General features: G+C 39.3%; 3 protein-coding genes across 5 annotated transcripts in view; 1 reads left to right on the top strand and 2 right to left on the bottom strand.

Annotated features, from left to right (window-relative positions):
- Positions 1-9,022, bottom strand: part of LOC109449634 (uncharacterized) — a 60,279-nt gene extending 51,257 nt beyond the window's left edge. Inside the window, exon 1 of the mRNA XM_088793434.1 lies at positions 8,631-9,022. Coding sequence (XP_088649560.1) covers positions 8,631-9,022 — 392 coding nt within the window. The remainder of the gene's footprint in view (positions 1-8,630) is intronic.
- On the top strand, positions 8,914-12,957 carry SLC25A4 (solute carrier family 25 member 4). Its single transcript, XM_019736077.3, has 4 exons — positions 8,914-9,131; positions 10,460-10,946; positions 11,485-11,625; positions 12,512-12,957. The coding sequence occupies exons 1-4, from the start codon at positions 9,021-9,023 to the stop codon at positions 12,667-12,669; spliced, it is 897 nt and encodes a 298-aa protein (XP_019591636.1). The 5' UTR covers positions 8,914-9,020; the 3' UTR covers positions 12,670-12,957.
- Positions 12,814-21,493, bottom strand: part of CFAP97 (cilia and flagella associated protein 97) — a 31,825-nt gene continuing 23,145 nt past the window's right edge. For all 3 annotated transcript variants that reach the window (XM_019736073.3, XM_019736076.3, XM_019736074.3), the window contains 2 exons: positions 20,542-20,695; positions 12,814-19,414 (listed from right to left, as the gene is read on the bottom strand). In XM_019736073.3, the coding sequence (XP_019591632.3) occupies positions 19,287-19,414; positions 20,542-20,695 (282 nt within the window). In that variant the 3' untranslated portion in view covers positions 12,814-19,286. The remainder of the gene's footprint in view (positions 19,415-20,541; positions 20,696-21,493) is intronic.

Consider the following 21,493-nt stretch of genomic DNA (forward strand, 5'->3'; position numbering starts at 1 on the left):
CAAAGACATCCAGCTTTCATGGAAAAATATTGAATATTATAAAAATGTAAATTCTCCTTAAAGTAGTTTTGTAATTTAATGCAATCTCAATTAAAATCTTTTTTATATTAGGCAAGTTAATGCTAATATCTATATAGATATAAACAGTACAAGAATACAGGAACACCCAGACAAATCTAAAAAAGAGGAGTTATAGAGTCACACCAACACCACACTGTCTTGATTACTGTAGCTTTAAAATATCTTGAAATCAGGTAGTTTAGTTCTCTAACTTAATTTTGCTTTTTCAAAGTTGTTTTGGCTACTCTATATCCTTTGCATTTCCATATGAATGTTACAATCAGTTTATCAATTTCTACCCCCCAAAACACCTGCAGAGATTTTGATTGGACAGCATTGGATCTATTATGTCGGATTTATTCCTAAGTATTTGATAATTTTTATGCTATTATAAATGTTATTTCTTCATTTAATTTCCAAGTGTTCATTGCTCGTATAAAGAAATACAGTTTATTTTTGTACATTGATCTTGTATCCTGCTAACCCTTGATAGTGGATTTCTAGCTTTCAGAACTGTGAGAGAATAAATTTCTGTTGTTAAGCCTCCCAGTTTGTGTTAATTTGTTACAGCAACCCTAGGAAACTAATACAGAGATATTGAAATCTCTCACTTTAATTGTGGTTTTATCTATTTCTCCTTGCAGTTGTATCAATTTTTGTTTCAGGTATCTTAAAGCTCTGTTTTTAGATGCATAAATATTTAGGATTGTTATGTCCTCTTGATGAACCAACCCCTTTATCTTTATTAAATGACCTTCTTTATTTCTGATAATATTCCTTCTGTTGTATCATTTTCTACCTTTTTATTTTTAACCTATTGATGTCTACTTTTACAGTGCATTTTTTGTGGCCACATATACTTGGGTCTTGCTTTCTTTTCCCATGTAACAATCTCTACTTTGACTTAATTCTTTTGTCTACTGTTTTGAGGCTGCATTGTATGTCTTTTAAAAAGTGGAGAGGGTTTTTTTCTCTCTCTCTCTCTCTCTCTCTCTCTTAGTTTTGTGTACTACTGACAAGTTTTTAATAAAAATTAGAGACCCAGATTACTATTTTGAGGATAAGCTATATGTGATCTCCCTCTAGTGGCCACATTGAATAATGTTACGAAATTCAAACAATTCTTCCAGAGCTCTACTCATCCAGGCAAGCTACACATACTTGACGGCGGTGTCACTCCTTGTTAATTTGACTTTCATGTTTTCTGAAGCAGGTAAATAAACTGGTGTTATGGTCTCGAGAAAGACTCAACACCTAAACAGAAAACTTGGTACTCTCGGAACCTGGCAGAAGAGTTGCCACCTAAAATAATTAATAACAGGGCCAGCCCGGTGGCTCAGGCAGTTAGAGCTCCATGCTTCTAACTCCGAAGGCTGCCGGTAAGGCTGCCGGTTCGATTCCCACATGGGCCAGTGGGCTCTCAACCACAAGTGGGTTCAACTCCTCGAGTCCTGCAAAGATGGTGGGCTCCGCCCCCTGCAACTAAGATTGAACATGGCACCTTGAGCTGAGCTGCTGCTGAGCTCCTGGATGGCTCAGTTGCTCGGAGTGCATCCTCTCAACCACAAGGTTGCTGGTTTCACCTCCCGCAAGGGATGGTGGGCTGTGCCCCCTGCAACTAGCAATGGCAACTGGACTTGGAGCTGAGCTGCACCCTCCACGACTAAGACTGAAAGGACAACAACTTGAAGCTGAACGGCACCCTCCACAACTAAGATTGAAAGAACAACTTGACTTGGAAAAAAGTCCTGGAAGTACACACTGTTCCCCAATAAAGTCCTGTTCCCCTTCCCCAATAATGTCTTTTAAAAAATAATAATTAATAACAATTATGGGTTATTAGCACCTTAGTAACTAATTCAGAAACATACATAATAGTTGACATAGGATAGTCATCATTAATGTCATGTACATGATTACTTTCAAGAACGTGCAGGAGGAGGACAAATAGAAAGCATAAAATCAAATGGCACAAATAAGAAGTTTAAATATGTGTAGTGATCTCTTTGCAACTTCCTTTGAATCTATAATTATTTCAAAATTAAAAATTAAAACTCTCATTGCTCATGATGAATGGAAATGGATCCAAACTCTCCAGCTAAAAAAACCCAATAGTGTCGATTTATAATTTTAAAAAAAAAGAGGAAAAAGAAAATGCAGAAATTGACAGGCACTATACATCAAACACACAGAATGGTTGAACGGAAAGGAATAGAAAAAAGAAGACTTAGGCAAGTGGAAACCTTAGGAAAGCAGATATTGCTCTGTTCATTTAGAGGGGGAAAGACTTTAGGCAAAAGCATTATTACAGGTAAAACTTCACGGTAAAAAGTTAAATTCATCAAGAAGGTATAACAATTGAAATCTTGAATGCCTTTAGAAACAAAGCCCTAAAATACGTAAAGGAAAATTTGACAGAACAACAAGGAGAAATTGATAAATCCACCATTAAAGTGGGTATGACTTCATACGGCAGACACATATATAGACAATCATATTTCTGCTGATATACTTACTCCTACTCTATATGATGAAATTCCATATACCTATATTTCATACTGCGCCATGAAAATTCTGATGGGTTCCAGGTGCTCCCTTATTGGAAAGATTTGAGAACTACTGCATTAGAAATTGAAGCAGGTTATTACCCTATTCAGTTCAACAAGCATTTATTCAACGACTAGTATGTTTAAGGTGTCATGTTAAAAGAGTCAGTTGTTGTACATATTTAGATGAGCCATTTAATAGAAATCCGTAAGCTAGAGTGCCATAGAGATTTATAGCGAAAACTACCCTGATGTCCATCTCCCCGCACTCCCACACACATTCTCAATTAAGTGTGCCTCTTTCTTAAAGAAATATGCTTGATGGAACGAGCAACAGTAAAGAGTTTCCAAAATTATGATGTTTTTAGTATATTTTACAACTAAGAGAATACTATATATACTATGTAGCAAGAATGAATATTAGTCCACAAACTCAGCTGTCCAAAGGAACTTAATGTCAATTAAGAGACTCCATTCTGCTAAGTGGTGGAAGAAATTTGGGTCTCCTTGACTCTGCTGCTTTCCAATCAATTACATCCAAATCCCAGGGATTTCTGTAGTACTAAGGATGGGGAGGAAAGGGTGTATGGTCTGGACCTTCATCTGTCCATGCTGGCATCAGCTGCTAGGTCCTTATTCCTTTCTGGTCTTCCAGGCTTTGCTCCATGAAGGTCACTCCAGACACTTGCCTCATTTCTAACCATGAGGCTCTTCAGGTTTGGCTTGCTCTCAGCTAACTTTGGTGTCCTTGAATACAGATATTATTCTGCTGCTCCCACACTGAGACAGGGGAAACTAATGTGGGCTCTCCAGGGTCCTTCACACCAGCAAACTAAGCCGGAAGGGACTGCGGTTTGTTCTGCTCCTTTTCATGCTTGGATGAACTCTGTGAGGCTGTCTCTGTTCTTAACAAAGCGTTGTCCAGCCGTTTCTCCCCTGGCTCCTTGTTCCCTCCCTGGGCTGGGGGAGAGTACAAGCCCAGTTTTCTCAAGGAGCTACACCAGCATCTCACTTCATGCTCTCTCTCTGACGATGTTTCTTTCTACCCAAGTTTGGAAAAACCTGCTGTAATCACTGGAGGGGTGGGGTGGGCAGGAAACATTACTTTTCCCCAGGTATTCTACTTGAATTCTGTTTATACTTGAAATCTTTCTCTTCCTTTGGAAATTCTATTGCCAAGAATAGACTCTTTTCTCTGCTGTCTAAATGTTTTCTTCTGCCGAGGCAATGATACAGAATGTCTAGCTGACTGAATCAGGAAAGGGCACCAGGTAAAAGCAAGCTTACAGGAAGAAACCTCATACGTTAAATTTGCAAAATACTGTTTTTCAACCTTACGGATGAGCAAAAATGGTGTCCCTGGTAACATTTGTTAAACATTGATTTTAATAATAACAGGGATAAAACAAGTGTTTTAAAAAATGATTGGTAGGATGTATGAGATACTAAATACTACTAGGGAAGTCAGTTCAAATGTACTTAGAAAATCAATCAGGTCAACTCCAAGTGAGTAATGGCTTTATTCCCAGAGAATGAAAGTCAGTGAAACCAGAAGAGTCAACATGTAAAGTGGGTGGTTATGGTTGGAAGGCATTATTGTTACATATGCATAAAAATAAGCTTAATTGTGCCATAGAATACTGAATATGTGGTTGGAGTCTTGGATAAGGTAAGGAGGGGATGCTAAGATTGGGAGTGGAAGATGTGAAGTTATGGATCTCTAGGAAGGGGGCGGGGTCTGCCTGTGTCAGCGGGGGGTGGGGGGGTGGGGGGGGGTGCAATGGGTTTGGGGAGGGGCAGTGCTGCAGGGGCTGCAGAGTGCCCAGGCTCCCTGCCTTCAACAACTGCTGAGCCAATTCTCCTGGCATGAGGGTCTTCCAGGAGAAGTCTTATATGATTCAGGGGTTCCTCTGCCCCCCAGAAATCTAAATAATGATGCCTAAAAATCCTTGTAACGAAACCTGTTGTTTCATAAGTAGTCACAAAATGTGAAAAATACAAGTTTCTGACTGAGGTAACGCATGGAAAGTCATTCACCTGGAAGTACAACCAGAGCCCACCTTGGACCCTGGTCAGGCCGCATTGGAACAGGCAACGAAAGTATGTCTGTTCCTGCCATGTGAGCTCCTCCATGGCTGCAGTCTTACCTTTCTGATGTTTTCAAATCACCAGTAGCCTACAGAGTGTTGGTGTCTAGAGTAGGCATTCAGAATGCTTGCTGAAAGATGAAAAGGAAAAAAGATGAATGAATGAAGGAGATGTGAATGGTTCAGATCATTTCTATTTTGATGGGGAAGAGTAGATACCCCAGGGAGTTGATCACTAAAGAGTAAAAAGTTTCTACAAATGGGTTTTTTAAAAAGACACAGTTCCATAATTTTGTTTGACATTAGCTAATTAGGAGCTGGTGGTTGGAATGTTTTGCAGGAATTCCTGTGATTTCTGAAGGTATGTATGTTGTGTGTGTCCACTTTAATGAGGACTTTACTAAAAAAAACAAACAAAAAACACCTTGATTGATGAGCTAGATTGAGCTCAAGATGAGCTCCAATCTTGATTGATTATCAAGAATATGTTAACTGAGGTATTGTTCTAATTATCTAAGCTACACTGAGGAATATCTGTGGGAAAATACGGGTAATTGCATTTATTTTGTTTTGTTTCATTTTTGAAGCAATGCATCAAATGTGAATGAGTCTATTAAATATCTGTGGTTGGAATTCAGCAACTCATATGTGATCTTATATGATCAAAAAATAAATGTTCAGAATTCACTCCTCTTTGCTTAAAGCAGACATTAACCATGTGAACAAATAGTCGTAGTGTGTTCTAATTCCTTAGTTTTAAATGTACACCAACACACAGGCATTACATCATCACCACCATCAGCAAATCCTTAAGTGGTTTTCTCTCTTGGCCTTTTATTCGTTAACAACTCCCATTCTCTATTCCCAATTCGGTAGAAGAGATTAATTCTTTAAAAGCGTCCACTAAGTCCAAAGACTAGTTCAATACCTTAGTCCCATTTCTACATAGCCCCCCACGCTCCCCACTCTTGAGGATATCATGCCACATTTGAAAGCAGAGTTTTCTCTCTTATCTCCTAGATGCCTTGTCCAGTCTCACCTTGGCAGACAGCCACTGAGTAATGGGATTGGTCCGTAGGCACATGTTCTGCTGAGCCCCATTCTTTCCCTGCCTGTGTAAATGATACTTGGATCTTGTGATCACAGGCTGCTCATGCTCCCAAGGGCATCTGAGGTCTCCTTTTTCTGAGAAAGTCCGTGGAGGGAGAGGACAGCGTATGAGATTTACATGGAAAACCTCTTGTCAAGGACTCCAGCTACAGCTCTCCCAGCGTGACAGGATAATCAGACAGAAGTCAAGCAGAAATATGATCTCTCCCGTTTAGTAAATATCAAAAATTCTGATTAGTAAAATTAAGTGTAACACTGATGATAACACTTCCTGAATTAATACATTAAGTTAGTATTTGATTTAATTTGATTGTCTGTTAACCATCTTCTGGTGATGTTTAAACAACTTGATAGTAAAAATAAATCCAGGCATATAAACAGACAAAACTTTTTATTTTGAAATGGTTGTAGAATCACATATAAGTTGTTCTTTTTAAAAGATCAATGATCAAATAAGTCATGGTATGGTGATTTCATAAATTAAAGCTATTATAAGAACGTAATATATGACAAACCAGAATTAGTAATATATGACAAATAATGGAGAGAAGAAAATATCTACTTAAGAATTAGTGTTGGGATACCCAATAATGGAACGGAGAAAAATGAAATTGGATCATACCTCCTTACAATATACAATGTAGTGTTAGATTTTAAAAAATAACTACCAAAAGAAGTAGAAGAAAATAGATTATCTGTTAGGGAACATAGACAAATATATCCACAAAAGAGATACCTTTATATCAGAACATGAAGTGTATCATAATATTATGGATCTGTTCATATTTAAATAAATAACACTGTTAGAACAATGTGGTAAAATAAATATCACAAGAAAATCAACAAAATGAAAAATACTCAACACATTTAGTGCCCCAAATATGTAAAAACTTGTTGTAAATATGGAGAAATGTCCTGCTTTCATGTTATATTTGTAAGTGGTCAGGGAAGATTAAAAATTTCCGTAAAAGGAAAACCTTGTCAAAAGAAATTAAATCATATGCAACATATACAGTTTCATAGCAATTAGTGAGGTGCAAATTGGAACTCACAAAATGGCACAAATAACTAAAAGACGCCTTTTCAAAAAGCCAGTGTTGGGGGGGACCTGTGGGAAACCAGCCGACCTCCATTACTGGTGGGCTCCACCTTTCTGAAGAGCAATTTCTCAACATGTAGGAGGAGCTAAAAAAAAACTTTCAAAACATTCAATCTATTCATTCCATTTGGGAATATATGAGTACGAAAGAAAAGGGGGGGGGGAATGAAATTTGTGCAGAAGTATTTATATAGCAGCCTTATTTTTCATAATAAAAATAAGAAACATCTCTAATTCACAATTAAAAGGAAAATGATTAGACAACTCTATATTAACAGGATGGAATATAGTTACTATTATAATTAAAAAGGACTAATATGGGAATTCTGTTGATCCATGGAAATCTATATGTGAAGCTGTGATAAATAAAGCTGAACAAGTGACAAATATGCTGAACTGTAAGGTTCTTGGGGACTGAGCCATATCTTCCTTATATTGAATCCACAGGGCTAAACTTCATTCCTGGTACACAATCAGTGCTCAAGTGTTTATTGAGTGAATACATAAATGGTTTTCTGTTTATCCTGAATTCTTGACCTTCTGCTTTCTCTGACCTTGGAAAATTTGGACTTCGCTAGCTTTCACACTGCTCACCTGCATTTCTGAACTCGAGCCTGCCCCAACCTGATAAATGCATATACCCTTTGCAGTCCTGGCACCCAACTACTGACCTCTGCTCTACTGAAGTCTCCAGACCCGGGGAGACACACAGTTGCGGCTCAATAAACACCTAGCCTGATGTCTGCATTCATTGGCAAGCTTGAGAAAAAAATGAATACATTTTGTCAAATGCACAAAAGAACATTAACATGGGAAGAAAATTGAGTAGGGTAAAGAGTTTATAGTTAAAAACTAATTGTAATCGTTCTGGGGGAAGGAACAGCTGTATTTGACATCCTATATGTTTATATGAACTGCCCTAAAAAATATTAAGGATCAAAGCTCATAGTAATATATTTAAAAAAAAAAAAAAAAACTAATTGCAATCAATTTGCTAGGACTAGATGGCATATGTCTTCCTAACCCCAAGTGCCTGTTAGTAAAGAGGCAAATACAGCCAAGGATTCGACCTTCTCTTAATATCCTGGTCGCCCAGCTACTCAGATGGAAAGGCCAACAGCAGTGACCCTCGAGAAGCTTCCAGCTGCCTGAGAACGTTCTGCCTAGAGTATGCGCTGAGATTCCGTTGAGAGTAAAGTGGCACATTAGGCCCTTAGGATACTTACAAAAGACGTGTCCTATAAAGCCCCTCTTTTTAGTATCCTCGGGCTGCGTGTCATGGGGTGACAGGCTGGCCTAACAGAAAAGCAACACACAACTATTCACCTAGTGGCCCCCTACACTCAGCCTTTCCCGGTGCGACTGAGTTTCAGGCATATAAATACTTGATAGCAGAATGAATGATTGAAACGATTGAATGAAGAGAAGAAGGGATTCAGCAGGTTGCCAGATTGTATTAGGTAATCACAGCATCAAGTGGCCTTAGTATTTATTTTGGCGGATCTTAATTATTTGTGAGTGCAAACAACTCTGAAGAGGCCCAAAGAGGCAGCAAGCTGTGGTGAGGCACACAGTTCCAGGGAAGGAGAAAAAATAAGCCTGGAATCCCCTGGCCAGGAGCGGTCCCATGCAGGCCGGAGGTTAAAGACAGCCCTGCTTGAGGAGGCATCGGGTCCCACGTCTGCCCACAGGTCAGCCCCAGCCTAAGCTTTCTTGTGCTATAAATACAGCGGCCCACATGCTGCAGAGACATGGTGTTCCCTCTGCTCGTCGGGACAGATAACATGAATTTGCCCTTTAAACGTCCCAAGCTGAAGGCACAGCCCCCGGCCCACCCCTGTCTCCCGGAAGCGCCTTCGCCCCCGTTGCCCTCTGCAGAGGAGGGGGACGACGAAGGGGTGTCCAAGCACCTGCCCAGCCAATGCGCACTGCGCACACGGCCCCGGGGTCCCTCCTCCTCTCGCGAGAGACCAGGAGGGGGATATAAGGAGGGCTGCGGGGCGAGGCAAGCGGCCCCTTCGCGTCGCGCAGGGAGGGAGACGGGGTGGCTGTGCCTGGCCGGGCGGTGGAGAGAGCGAGAGTGCGGCTCCCGGAGGCTGTGTGCGCCCGGCTGTCACCATGAGTGATCAAGCTTTGAGCTTCTTGAAGGACTTCCTGGCAGGTGGCATCGCCGCTGCCGTCTCCAAGACCGCGGTCGCCCCCATCGAGAGGGTCAAACTGCTGCTGCAGGTGGGGACTGCAGGGGCGCGGGCGCGGCGAGGGGGGTGGGCCGGGCAAGGCGCGCGGGGCACGGCGAGTCGCAGCCGCAACGGGGAGCGGGCGGGCAGGCGGGCGACCCGCAGGAAATCTGCGCTAGGCCACAGGCCCGGCGCGCGCCCTACGCGAAGGGGAAGGTGCCCTCTGCGCAGACAGGTCCAGTGTCAGTAGCAGATTCTTGGTGTCGGGTGGCGGCCCGCGTCCGGGTGTCTATATATGGAAACCCACCAGGAGTGGGTTAGAGCCAGCCAGATCCTGAGCCTCGGACAGCACTGGCACTCCACTCAAGCCTGTTAGGTCGGCCTCACCTTTTGATTTTCAACGTCCTTTGCACCTTTTTATCTGCACCCACCTTTTACAATAAAACAAAATATTACATAAGGACTCGCTTATTGTGTCCCATGGGCTATGCTATGGGCTGACATATATAATTGATTTTTATATAACCTCTGTAAGATACCTATTGTCTCCCCAATTTTACAAATGAAGAAACAGGTTTTGAGAGATTAAGAAACAATTTTTGTCATAAACGCAGATATCTTTTCTTACTCGTACTGTCCCCAAAATCTTTTCCATCCCAGCCAGGTCTCTGAATGGCCCATCATCATCGTCGTCATCATCATCCCATCTACCTGTTTTTCTCCATTTGCCCAAAGACAAGGGCCCTTCAATGAGAATTGGGCCTCTTCAATTTGGGAGTCAAAATTATCAGTAACATGAAAAACCCCAACAGATTGCTCACAACAGAAACAAACCCGTCAATAATTGATTACTTGGGTAATCTGCCTGAAAAATTCCAGGCTTTAATGCCTAGTGGATTTATTCTTTTTCTGCTAGAACATCTATATACTACTCAGAGGTCCTGTTCTCCAGGGAGACTTAGAGTGAGACTGAGGAATCCTCATCTCCTGCCCATCATGTCTATTAAATCAGAGCAGGTGCCCATTGGGGCAGGGATCTGTAATCATCCTATGTCCCAACAAGCCCCTGGCATAGTTCTGGCACCGAGGGAAACTGCAATACATAAATGACTCTCTTCACAAAATTAAATCATCTTTTCTGTTTATTTGGCAGAACCTTTTCTCTCAAATGCCCTAATAACTTGAGGCAAAATTGGATTGGGGGGGGGGGGCTTGTTATCCAAGTAACTACCGTTTATTTACAATATGTTTCACTTCCCCATACATTTTTAAAAAGGAAACCAAGAAGTGCAAATGTTCTTTCTCCTGTCCTCCTTCCCCCTCTGCCCTGCCCACCCTGTAACCCCCACCTCCGCCGCCATGCCTCCCCTCCCCACACAGGTCCAGCATGCCAGCAAACAGATCAGTGCTGAGAAGCAGTACAAAGGGATCATGGATTGTGTGGTGAGAATCCCCAAGGAGCAGGGCTTTCTCTCCTTCTGGAGGGGTAACCTGGCCAACGTCATCCGTTACTTCCCCACCCAAGCTCTCAACTTCGCCTTCAAGGACAAGTACAAGCAGATCTTCCTGGGGGGCGTGGACCGGCATAAGCAGTTCTGGCGCTACTTTGCTGGTAACCTGGCTTCTGGTGGGGCAGCTGGGGCCACCTCCCTCTGCTTTGTCTACCCGCTGGACTTTGCTAGGACCAGACTGGCTGCTGACGTGGGCAAGGGTGCCACCCAGCGTGAGTTCAGTGGTCTGGGTGACTGTCTCACCAAGATCTTCAAGTCTGATGGCCTGAAGGGTCTCTACCAGGGTTTCGCCGTCTCTGTCCAGGGTATCATTATCTACAGAGCTGCCTACTTCGGAGTCTATGACACTGCCAAGGGTGAGAGAAGGGCCCCGGGCTGTAGAGGGGGGAAGCGAAGGGCATGCGCAGAGAGGATCCTGAGGGATCTGGAATTCATTCAGTCTTGGTTTTCCAATCTTGTTATATCAATGTTGTTGTTTTCCTAGCCCCTGGGCTAAACTGAGGCTTCTGAATGAGGAGGTGGCCTGGTGTGGATGTAGAGCTCGAGGACTGTCTTTGTCCTCTACTGAAATAAACTCTGGCCTTGAGTCATTCAGAGGTGAAGAAGGGAAGGGGCGGCCTCGCTCTCTCTCCCCACGGTTCTATCAGTTCCCGAGTGTAACCTGGAGCCACTTCGGCATGCCCTGTACACGGGGCAGAACTCGGGCTTCCCTGGGGCCAGAAGGCAGCCACCCCCTTTTGTGGCTGCCTGGTTATTTGTGAGGCACCCCACAAGGGGCAGCTTCTTCAGGGGGGAGGGAGGCATAGAGTTGGAGGTTCGGCAGCCTCTTCCGCACCCCCACCTGTTTTGGCTGAGCAAGCGCGGAGAGGAGTCACTTCTCACCTCTGCCCGCAGGGATGCTGCCTGACCCCAAGAATGTGCATATTATCGTCAGCTGGATGATCGCCCAGAGCGTGACGGCCGTCGCAGGCCTGGTGTCCTATCCCTTTGACACTGTCCGCCGTAGGATGATGATGCAGTCTGGCCGGAAAGGGGGTAAGCCTGGCCCCTACTGATCGCAGTCCTGTTTTCCTGCCCGAGAACACTACTCGGTGCTGTTTTCAGTCTTCACTGTTCTAATTGCTAAAATTATGTACTAAGAACTTAGGAAAGGAAGATTATAATTAAGCCCTCAACGTTCTCGATTATTTCTTTATAGTTTTGTTATCGAAGGGATAAGAACATCAAAAATGGGATAATTAGAGGTGAACTTGACTAGGTATCCAGCATGATGCAGGCCTCAGCCCTTTTCAAAACCTTAGAGCCTGGGTGCAGAAACAAGGGGAAAGAATTGAAGTAATTCACTGGTTTATTTAAAAATAATTCTTCTCTTATCTAGTAATTACAAGAGCAGGGAAGGGTGATGTAGCTGGATGAGAGACGGCCTGACGCAGTCTGTTGTGACAGAAAACATTTTGGCTGCCATACGTTGGAACATCCAATTGGATTTTTAAAGTCAGAAAGTCAAGTGTTATTAATTTCATGTTTTAGCCTAATAGTTGTACCTCTTTTATTTTAACTGTGTCATCTTGGGCAGTATAATCTGAGACCAGGCCTCATTTTTCTCATCCATACAAAAGGCACTACTACCCAATTTAACACTTCTGCTCCACTCTGCTCCCTCCTTTCACACTTTGACTGTCGGTGAATTAGCCGGTTAATTGCCCCAGTTCTTCCCTTGATTGAGTTAAAGAAGTAGGAATGACAGGAGACCTGTCTAACAGGTAGGGAAGGGGTATCTAGTTGAGTGTGCCAGAGAGCTGGGGCTTAAGGCCCAAGTGACTCATTTATAACACTGGGGACACTGTGTGCAGATGTCTGTCAGAGAAAAAGTCTCTTTCCTCTAAAATTATGGAGTCCTTACCAACATTTGTTTCCACAGCGGATATTATGTACACTGGGACAGTGGACTGCTGGAGGAAGATTGCGAAAGATGAAGGAGGCAAGGCTTTCTTTAAAGGTGCCTGGTCCAATGTATTGAGAGGCATGGGCGGCGCTTTTGTATTGGTGTTGTATGATGAGATCAAAAAATACGTCTAATGTAATTAAAACAAGTTCATTGGTTCCAGACCCATTGTGTGGTTTAATAGACTTTTCCTAGGGGAAGTAAAAAAGAAAGATATGGGATAAAACCAGACTGAAAGGAATACCTCAGGAAAAAAAAAAAAAATCCTTCACTGAGTGTTCATTAAACCACAGATGTATTTTGTATTTATTTTACATTTAAATTCCCACAGAAAATATAAAATAACGTTATCATACTTGTACAACTAACTGAAGAAGTGAAGAAAATAACTGAATGTGAAACCAATAAAGACCATTAATGCACGTTCTCTATTGAATTCTTATTAACTGCCAAATAGATTTAAACTCTCTCTCTTACCTCAGACCACGCTGCTGTAGGCTCACAAGTGCTAACATGGGTCATGGCTTCCATAATCTCACCTTATTTTATGCACTGTCACTCAGTCTCCAGGAATTCTGAGGTTCCGCTAAAAGCTTTAAATCATAGTTTCAAGAGTTTTGCATGATTAGGAAGTGCTCTGTATTACTACCATTAGAGAATTGTGATACTAGAATTTTATGACAAGTGGATTATTCATTGAAATCATCTAGCAAGCTACTATTTAATGATGGTTAGGGTCTGTGGAAGATACAGAAACCTGTCAAAAGACAGGAACCCATCCTGAAAGAAGCTTAAATGGGGGTAGGAGAGAGGAGTGAAATGGCGCTATTAGATAATGTAATGTTTAATATAATGAATCTTGGTTGAGTAGGGCTGCAAGCGGGAAGTTGCAATGAGGGAAGTGTCTGCAAATCATGGAAAATGTAGCTGAGAGGCTGAGGAACTGGAGAGTTTGAAAGCCTCTCAGGGAGAGAGTGACAAAAACAGGTATTCTTGGCCTGCCAAGGAAGGGGAGGGAGCCCTGGTAAACCTGTTTTGAATTGGGACCCCAAAGGGGGACACCCTAGCAGTAAGACAGAGGGAACCAGAAATAGTCTGGCCCTTGCAGTCACTGTCAATGCCTTACCCGGATTAAGGCAATTGGACGTTGTGGGCACCCCTCCCTCCTGCCAGAAGCAAAAATAACTCTTGTCTGGAAGAAAGTATCATCCAGAGCAAAAATCCACAAACTCTTTCTCTGAACGAGGAGACAGTGTTTGAGACTTTGTTGGCCAGATGATCTCTGATGCAACACAGCTCTTAGATAAGACAAATGAACGCGTGTGGCTGTGTTCCATGAAACTTTATGTACGAACACTGAAATGCGAATTTCATATGCTATTTACATGTCGCAAAATATTTTGATTTCAAAAACCCATTTAAAAAGGTAAAAGCCATATAAACAGGCACTGGGCTGCTGAATGTGGCCCATGGGTTGTAACTTGCTGCCCTTGATCTAGAGCTTCAAGTTTTTTCTGTAATTTTTCATGTAAACCAAAACCACAAATACAACTTTAAAACACATCCAATTAAAAATGTAATCTAAAGAACCCATGATTTAAGAAGTGGAAATCCTCATGGAAACTCAAAAATATTTTGAACTTAATGAAAATAAAAATACCATGTTATCAAATCTTGTAAAGAACAGCTAAAGCTATGCTAAAAGATTTATAGCCTTCGATGCACCTATTAGAAAAGAAGGCTGAAAATCTGTGAACTATACATCCATTTCAAGAACCTGGAAAAAATAACAGCAAATTAAACCCAAAGACTAAAGCTGAAAGTAAATAACTAAGGTAACAGTGGAATTAGCGAAAAAGACAATCAACAATGCCAGTGAACTGCATACTTAAGTGTGAAAAGTAAAATTTCTAGAAGATAATATAGCAGAATCGCTTCATGCTCTCAGGTAAATGAAAATTTCATAAAAGGCCCTTCACAAAAGATACCCCAATGGCCAATAAACATGAAAAAGTGTTCAATCTGATTATTAGAGAGAGTAGTACAGTTAAAATAATGAGATACCATTACACACCCACCCAAATGGTTAAACGTAAAAATGACACTAAACGTTAGGAGCTGGAGCAACAGGAACTAATACACGTCTGTGGGACAGTAAGTTAGTACACTCCCTCTGGAAAGCTCTGGCATTATCTACTAACTATGTGCCTTCTAAGACCCAGCAACTCCACTCCTAAGAAGATGCCCAACCAAAATACATACACAGGTATACAAGACATACCTACAAAAATCTTCGTATTATTACAGCACTATTTTTAACAGTCAAAACCTGGAAACCACCTGACATGCCCATCAACCACAGAATAAATAAATAATGGTGTGGTCCTATTAGTATACAGATATGAGAACAAACGGATTCCAGCTACAAGTAACAATAGGGAAGAATCTCATAAACATAATGATCAGGAAAAGCAGCCAGACAAAAGAATGTAATTCCATTCATATGACATTAAAACAACAACAACAAAAAACGGGCAAAACTACACTATGGTGTTAAAAGTTGAGATATAGGTGCCTCTTGGTGGCAAAGAAAGCAACGACAGAGGGAGCCCCAAGGGACATTATGAGTTCTGGGAATATTCTAGAGGTGACGCAGGTGTTTGTGAGCATATTAGTTGTACATCTGTGCCCTTTTCTGTATTTCTGTAATAAACAACAAAACCTATGAAATGTCATTTTCTTGTGGATATTCACCTAAAAGACCATGTCCATTTTTCACATTCCTCAAAATAATTCAAAATGAATACTTCTCAAATTAATGGTAGAATTAGGTTTTCGTAGTTAATATGCATAAACTACATGGGAAGCAGATATATTTGTTTATAATTCTGGATATTTTCTTCAAGAAATACAAAATTTCTCAGAATGAAATAAAACAAAGCATATTCCAAACATGGAGATCAGCTATAATCCCAATATATGAAATAAATGTGATGTGATTTTTTTTTTTTTTTGGTGAAGGCTATCATCATAATTACACATACTCTTAAAATTTAGAACCATCATTTTTAATCAGTTTTTGGTGACTATCCAAATTCTTTTACTATCTTGTAATGGCAAATGTGAAATTAGGTTCACAAGAAAAAAACCCTGTCTCTCATTACAGTAGAATAATGACGTTACCTCATAATGGATTAAAAAACAGTAACCAGAATTTTAAAATCTAAATTTTCTGCTGTACTATAATCGTATTTTTTGTAAGCACCCTTTAACTTCGTAGTTGAGAGCTCAAATAAACCAACCACTACAGGAACGACTCAGTGGTTTATTCTAACAGCATTGTTGTTAAACCCTCATCAAAAAGTTCCTGAACTGATGTTTTAGCAGCAAGTTTTAAAAAGAATACTTCTTGTCACTCATAATGCATATAATACATATGAAACGTTGGTGTAGACACTTGTAAACAACACTCCTTCGATTGATAAGAGTGTCCACTGTAGCATCACAACAATTTTATAGAACAAATTAGATAATGTGGTTTAAAGAGATGATGATAAAGAATGGAATTTGAAGCAAAGTCTTAAAACTCTATAAATAACTAATGCCCTCCTTCTAACTTCATTCTCACTTAGTCTTGTATGGCACGTAAAAGTTATTATTCTAATTTTTAAAATGGGAATAAGACCATGCATTTGAGAGAGTCATAGGACCAAAACTCAAGTTTTCTTTAAGGCTTTTATTTCTTTCTTCACTACGCCAAGCTAGTTCTTCATGCCTGGAAACATATTACAATGGCCTGAAAAATTTTTAAAGGATACTGATTTTTAAGTTTCTTACTGATGTTTATTCATGGAAATAAAGTAGCCAGTAGCATTAGGATGGTATACATCATTTATGGGTAAAGACTGGCATTTAGGATATTAAACATTTTATAAATTTAATTATCAAAATATAGTAACTTGTGTCTCCAACATTATATTAGGTCATAATACATTTTACAGTGTGCAGTGTTTCAGTCTGACGATGAGAAGCACACAGCCGTATCCATCACAATGACCTCTTTTTAAAGTTGTCTAAATATCCATTTTGGACATTTGGGTTAATGGGTTGAAAACAACTGCATTACACTATATTTATAAGCAAACCAGAAAACTTTTATTTGGAATAGGAGCTAAGAAAGCAGATTTTTATGAAGAGTGAAAAAAGTAAGCAAAGCACGAGACAATAGCTATCTCTTAGAAAATAATTTTGATAGTTCAAAATCTTTTATAGAACCTTATTAAAAAGGAGACATTAATTTAACATTTGACACATATGAAAATAACTCTCAATAAGAATCTTGCCTAACCATTTAGACCTTGGATTGGTATAATTTCTAGTTGCAGATGTAAATCTTCAAAGTATATATATTAAGGTACAAGTGAACCAAATATAAAGCAGTGCTAGATGATCCTTCACTTCTTTATGGTCTTGAAAATGGTAGAGTATACTTATGATTCCTTCATAAAAATGCCCCTTAAACCAGAACAACTTCAAAGTACCTTGACTTCTATGAGAGAATATCACATTTTTCAACTCCTATCCTTCCATTTATAATTATCATATATAAGTAATCATGACAACAGAACAGTATATTCTGCTTTGAAAAAATGACTATTGTTGCTGTTCCCAACTTTACTTAAAATTGAATCCCTGTTATCAGTAATACTTAGGTAAACCTCCCATCAACACAGTAAAAACTAAAGGCATTAAATTAGTATCTAAAATCAAAGTACAGCTTTATCTATGAAATTGTAATGTGTTGTACTTGATATATGGCAGCAGAGACCATAAAAATGTTTTCAGAGACTAAAGCCATATATATAATTTTTTTCCCTAACAACTTAAAAATCAATTAAAAAATATTGGCCAATCACTACTAGACAGATGTTCAAATGCTGAGTTTTAAATTCAGCATTATCTTTTCTCTCTTTAAAAATGGGTTGTTATACAAACATTAAAAGAGCAATACATTAGTACAGCTAACGTTTATATATAAAGCAGAACATTAAACGATGGGAAAACCTGTTCACCAGAACAGAGCATCAAATAACGACGAACAAACATTTATAGCCCAAAGAGAGAAGCAGAAAAATCTCAGAGTCAGGTTGTGTTCACATGAAATTTTTTTTTTTTCAGCCCCTCTGTTCCCACACTTCACATTCTATCCTAAACAAAATCTATCAATACAAACTAAGACCAAGAAATTATGAATTGATGTTTAGTAAAATGCGGTTTGGCTTTCTGCCAAAGGCGTTAAGAAAAGTAAGTTTAGCACACATGCTACAGAGCTTAAGTTAACTCAGAAAAATACAAATCTTATTGTGGCTAAAGATAAAAAATTTGTATTAAAAAAAGAAAGGCTTGGCATTTAATATGGAAACTTCCCACTACATACATCCTAAGGATATACGAAAAGGCCAGTAATGCAGAACAGTGATGACTAGCACAGCAGAGGCAACCGTGACTGAGATAGAGAGATACTTTGTTGCAAAAAATAAGAGCCTACAGATTGCCAGAAAAATATCCTAATTTCAAAAGTCAACTGTTATCACGCCCTGCTTATCATTACTAATGTCATTAAGATTACTAGGCCTTTAAAAGTGGGACTAGCAAAAATGATTACTTCCAGGATTCAACACGTAAGCCCAAACCAAGAAAATAAGCAGACATTTAAAGTAGCCTCAAAAATACGTTTTTCCCCCCTTTATCATTTACATTTTAGTTTTCTTTTTCAGCCCTTAAAAAACACTAGCTGGAATTTCTAAAGCTGTGAGACAATGTATTTCTTTCTTATTCATCTTCTCTCTTAATACAATGCTAAATATAACACAACTTGTTAACAGTATCACTTAAAACACTGTTCCGACATAAATCAGGATCTGCTTCTTGACTCTTCAAACTATTGCTGTTTTAAATACTTGTTTTTGCTTATGATGATCTGGTCCTTGGACGAACTATTCACAATGCAGTAGATTGGAAGGCCTACCTCATTTCGAAAGAAGCTTCTAAGCTGAATTTTCTAAAACAGTTTGAAATGGTTTGGAATGGTTGATTAAATTTTAAGATCTGACTCAGTGCACTTATGCAGAGGTAGGAGATACCTCTGGGGAATCACGATTGCCCCAGTACAAGCTTCTCTCAATCTGCTCATCAAATCTAAATCAGCTCCACCAATGAAAACAAATTTCAAGATTTAAGAAGGTGTAACTATCTGACAATCAAGTTATGAGTCATACCACCTAAATTCTGAAACAAACAGAAAACAAAGCCAGTCAAATTTAGGAGCTATGCTCATGGTTTAAAACTTGTAAGAAACGGAAACAACAACAAAACCATAAAACATAAAACAAGACCTATATAGTTAACATCTTGGGTCCAACATGCAGTGACACTATGACAGCTGTTTTTGCCAGCATGACAGCAGAATCAATTTCTACGCTGAGAAAATAAACATGCACATTACCATTTCTCTGTTAAATACATATACATCTCACATAAATACATCCTCATAGGAAACACTGATTGTCTTTTGGAAAACAATTTTGTACTGAACTGCAATAAATTGCAACTCACTGTTGTATACCTTAAAATTCTTAAAAGTTATTATAAATGTTTACACAGAGAATTATAGTAATACACAAGAGCACTTCAAGAACATACAAGAATTGGATGAACAATGTTTAAAGTAAAAATTTTTTATAAAAATGTTTTATAACCAAGCTGTACGGACATTAGAGGGTTTAGGTCTTAGCAACAGGCCACCAGATGTGTCAAAAACTGACCGCTCACTCTTACAACTGAGACCACTGGTAGCACTGGAGGTCCTGGAAGCTCCTCCTGAAAATACATGGAAAATAAGAAATAATTTGAATTATTTAAACTGAATATATAAATCATCATCTGATAAACTTCCTCTCCTAATTTTAAGTCCAGACTAAATTTTTCTTCTCTATCTCACATGTGTTTTTAATAGTCTAATTTAATTGTCAACCAGAAGTACACTTCAGAGTTCCCTGTGGAACATAAAAATATAATAACAAACATGCCCAGATTCTACACGAGGGGATTTTGATGCAATAGACTTCTGGTGGGAAAAAGGTGTTTTAGGAAATTTCTCAAATGATTAAAGTGAAAAAACAAAACAAAAAAACCTTTTATATAACCATTTATACATTTATTCAACAAATAATTGACCACATTCCAGACATCATACCAAGTATGAGTTATTGGAACAAGACCCTTAGTCACTACACTGAGGAAGTGATTCTTCTAGAACAAATGAGTGAATGGAATTACTAGTCATTTGATTGTTTTAAGACTCACTGAGCACTGGAAGTTGTGACATTATAAGTGGTTCCAACTTTCTTTTAGTATTGGCTTCTATTTTTTCTAGCTTAGCATGCACACATGAAGGAACGGCACAGACTTATGTAAAGGGAAAATGTGTGTGGCATGTCCTAGCACTATGTGGCCACTGTGCCTACATTCTCTGGTCGATGTGGGACTGGTCACAGATCAGGCATTAAGAAGGATTACATCTGATGACTACAGATTGCGAATTTCTGTTTTAGTTACTCAGTGAGGAAAACAAAGCACATACGAGGGCTGAAGATATTACCAATAATTCTTAACTGGCTAGGGGGAATGTTTCAGTAATTTTTAAACAGTATACCTATTCATTTCTTCTTTTAGGAAACATATTGAAATTAAGTGTCTCATTATCTAAGAAAACTACTGATATTTTCAATTGTTTTATCTCGTTTTCCTTCCTATGGTGCCATTACCTGCTGTAAATGAAACTTGAAATTAAGTGAATTAACAGAGAAAACAAAGCATACCAATGAAAAATGAAAATAGTAAAACTCATTTCAGAAGTGTTTTAACTCTACATAAGCACATAAGCTGTATTTTAAGAAAAGGATGAAAGATGCAAACAAGTACAAAATAATTTTGAATATGCTTACTTAATGAGCCATACTGGCCAAGAGTCGACCTCACTCGTACCGAGGAGGACGGTGCTGAGCTGAGATAACCCATGTTGCGATGATAGTCCATCAGTTGTTCTGAGCGTTTCATACCAACTGTTGGTTTCACAGATTCAAGCCTTTTCAATAAAGCCTTCATTTAAAGACAATCAATTTGAAATTGAATGTTAGATAAACAGCAAGTTTTTAAAAAGGCAAATAGTTTCTAAAACCTGAAATTCACGAATAAAGTAGAAAAGACTTTAAATCACTGTAGACATACTATGTGAAAATATATTTCAAATACCGTGTTTCCCCGAAAATAAGATCTAACTGGAAAATAAGCCCTAGCATGATTTTTCAGGAGGACATCCCCTGAACATAAGCTCTAATGCGTCTTTTGGAGCAAAAATTAATTTAAGACCCAGTCTTATTTTCGGGGAAACACGGTAATATACTTTTAGGAAAATGGAAGGGTTTTTACCTATCATATGATCTTAACAACCTATACAGGCACACCTCTCTTTTACATCAGGTTACAATCTTAGAAAAGGCGCTGTAAGTTGAAATATATTAAACCTGATTTTCTTATAGAAATGACATAATGGGAGTCATACTGCTAAGAGCCCAGAAATGACCATAAACCTATTGAAGATACCATAAATTCTACATATGGTCATAGAGCAGCGGCTTGTGACCTGTTTAGACTTTCCAGTAGCCTCCAGGGCAACTTGGACTTGAGGAAAGGCCAAGTGGGGGGGCTCTCAGGTCTCCCACTACTAATCTACCGGCCCAGCTAGGCTTTCTGAATTGTCTGTTTTGTATACTGAAGATTCTGCACAAAATTTAGTTTGGGGAAAAAAACAAAACAAAAAAAAAAACTTTGGATGCTAAGAGGTTTGAAAATCAACTACCATAGAATATAAGGCTTTTTAAAAGATATTAATACATA

This window comes from Rhinolophus sinicus, chromosome 16, assembly GCF_057876585.1.
Source record: "Rhinolophus sinicus isolate RSI-liver-muscle chromosome 16, RSI-T2T, whole genome shotgun sequence".
Lineage (NCBI taxonomy): Eukaryota > Metazoa > Chordata > Mammalia > Chiroptera > Rhinolophidae > Rhinolophus > Rhinolophus sinicus.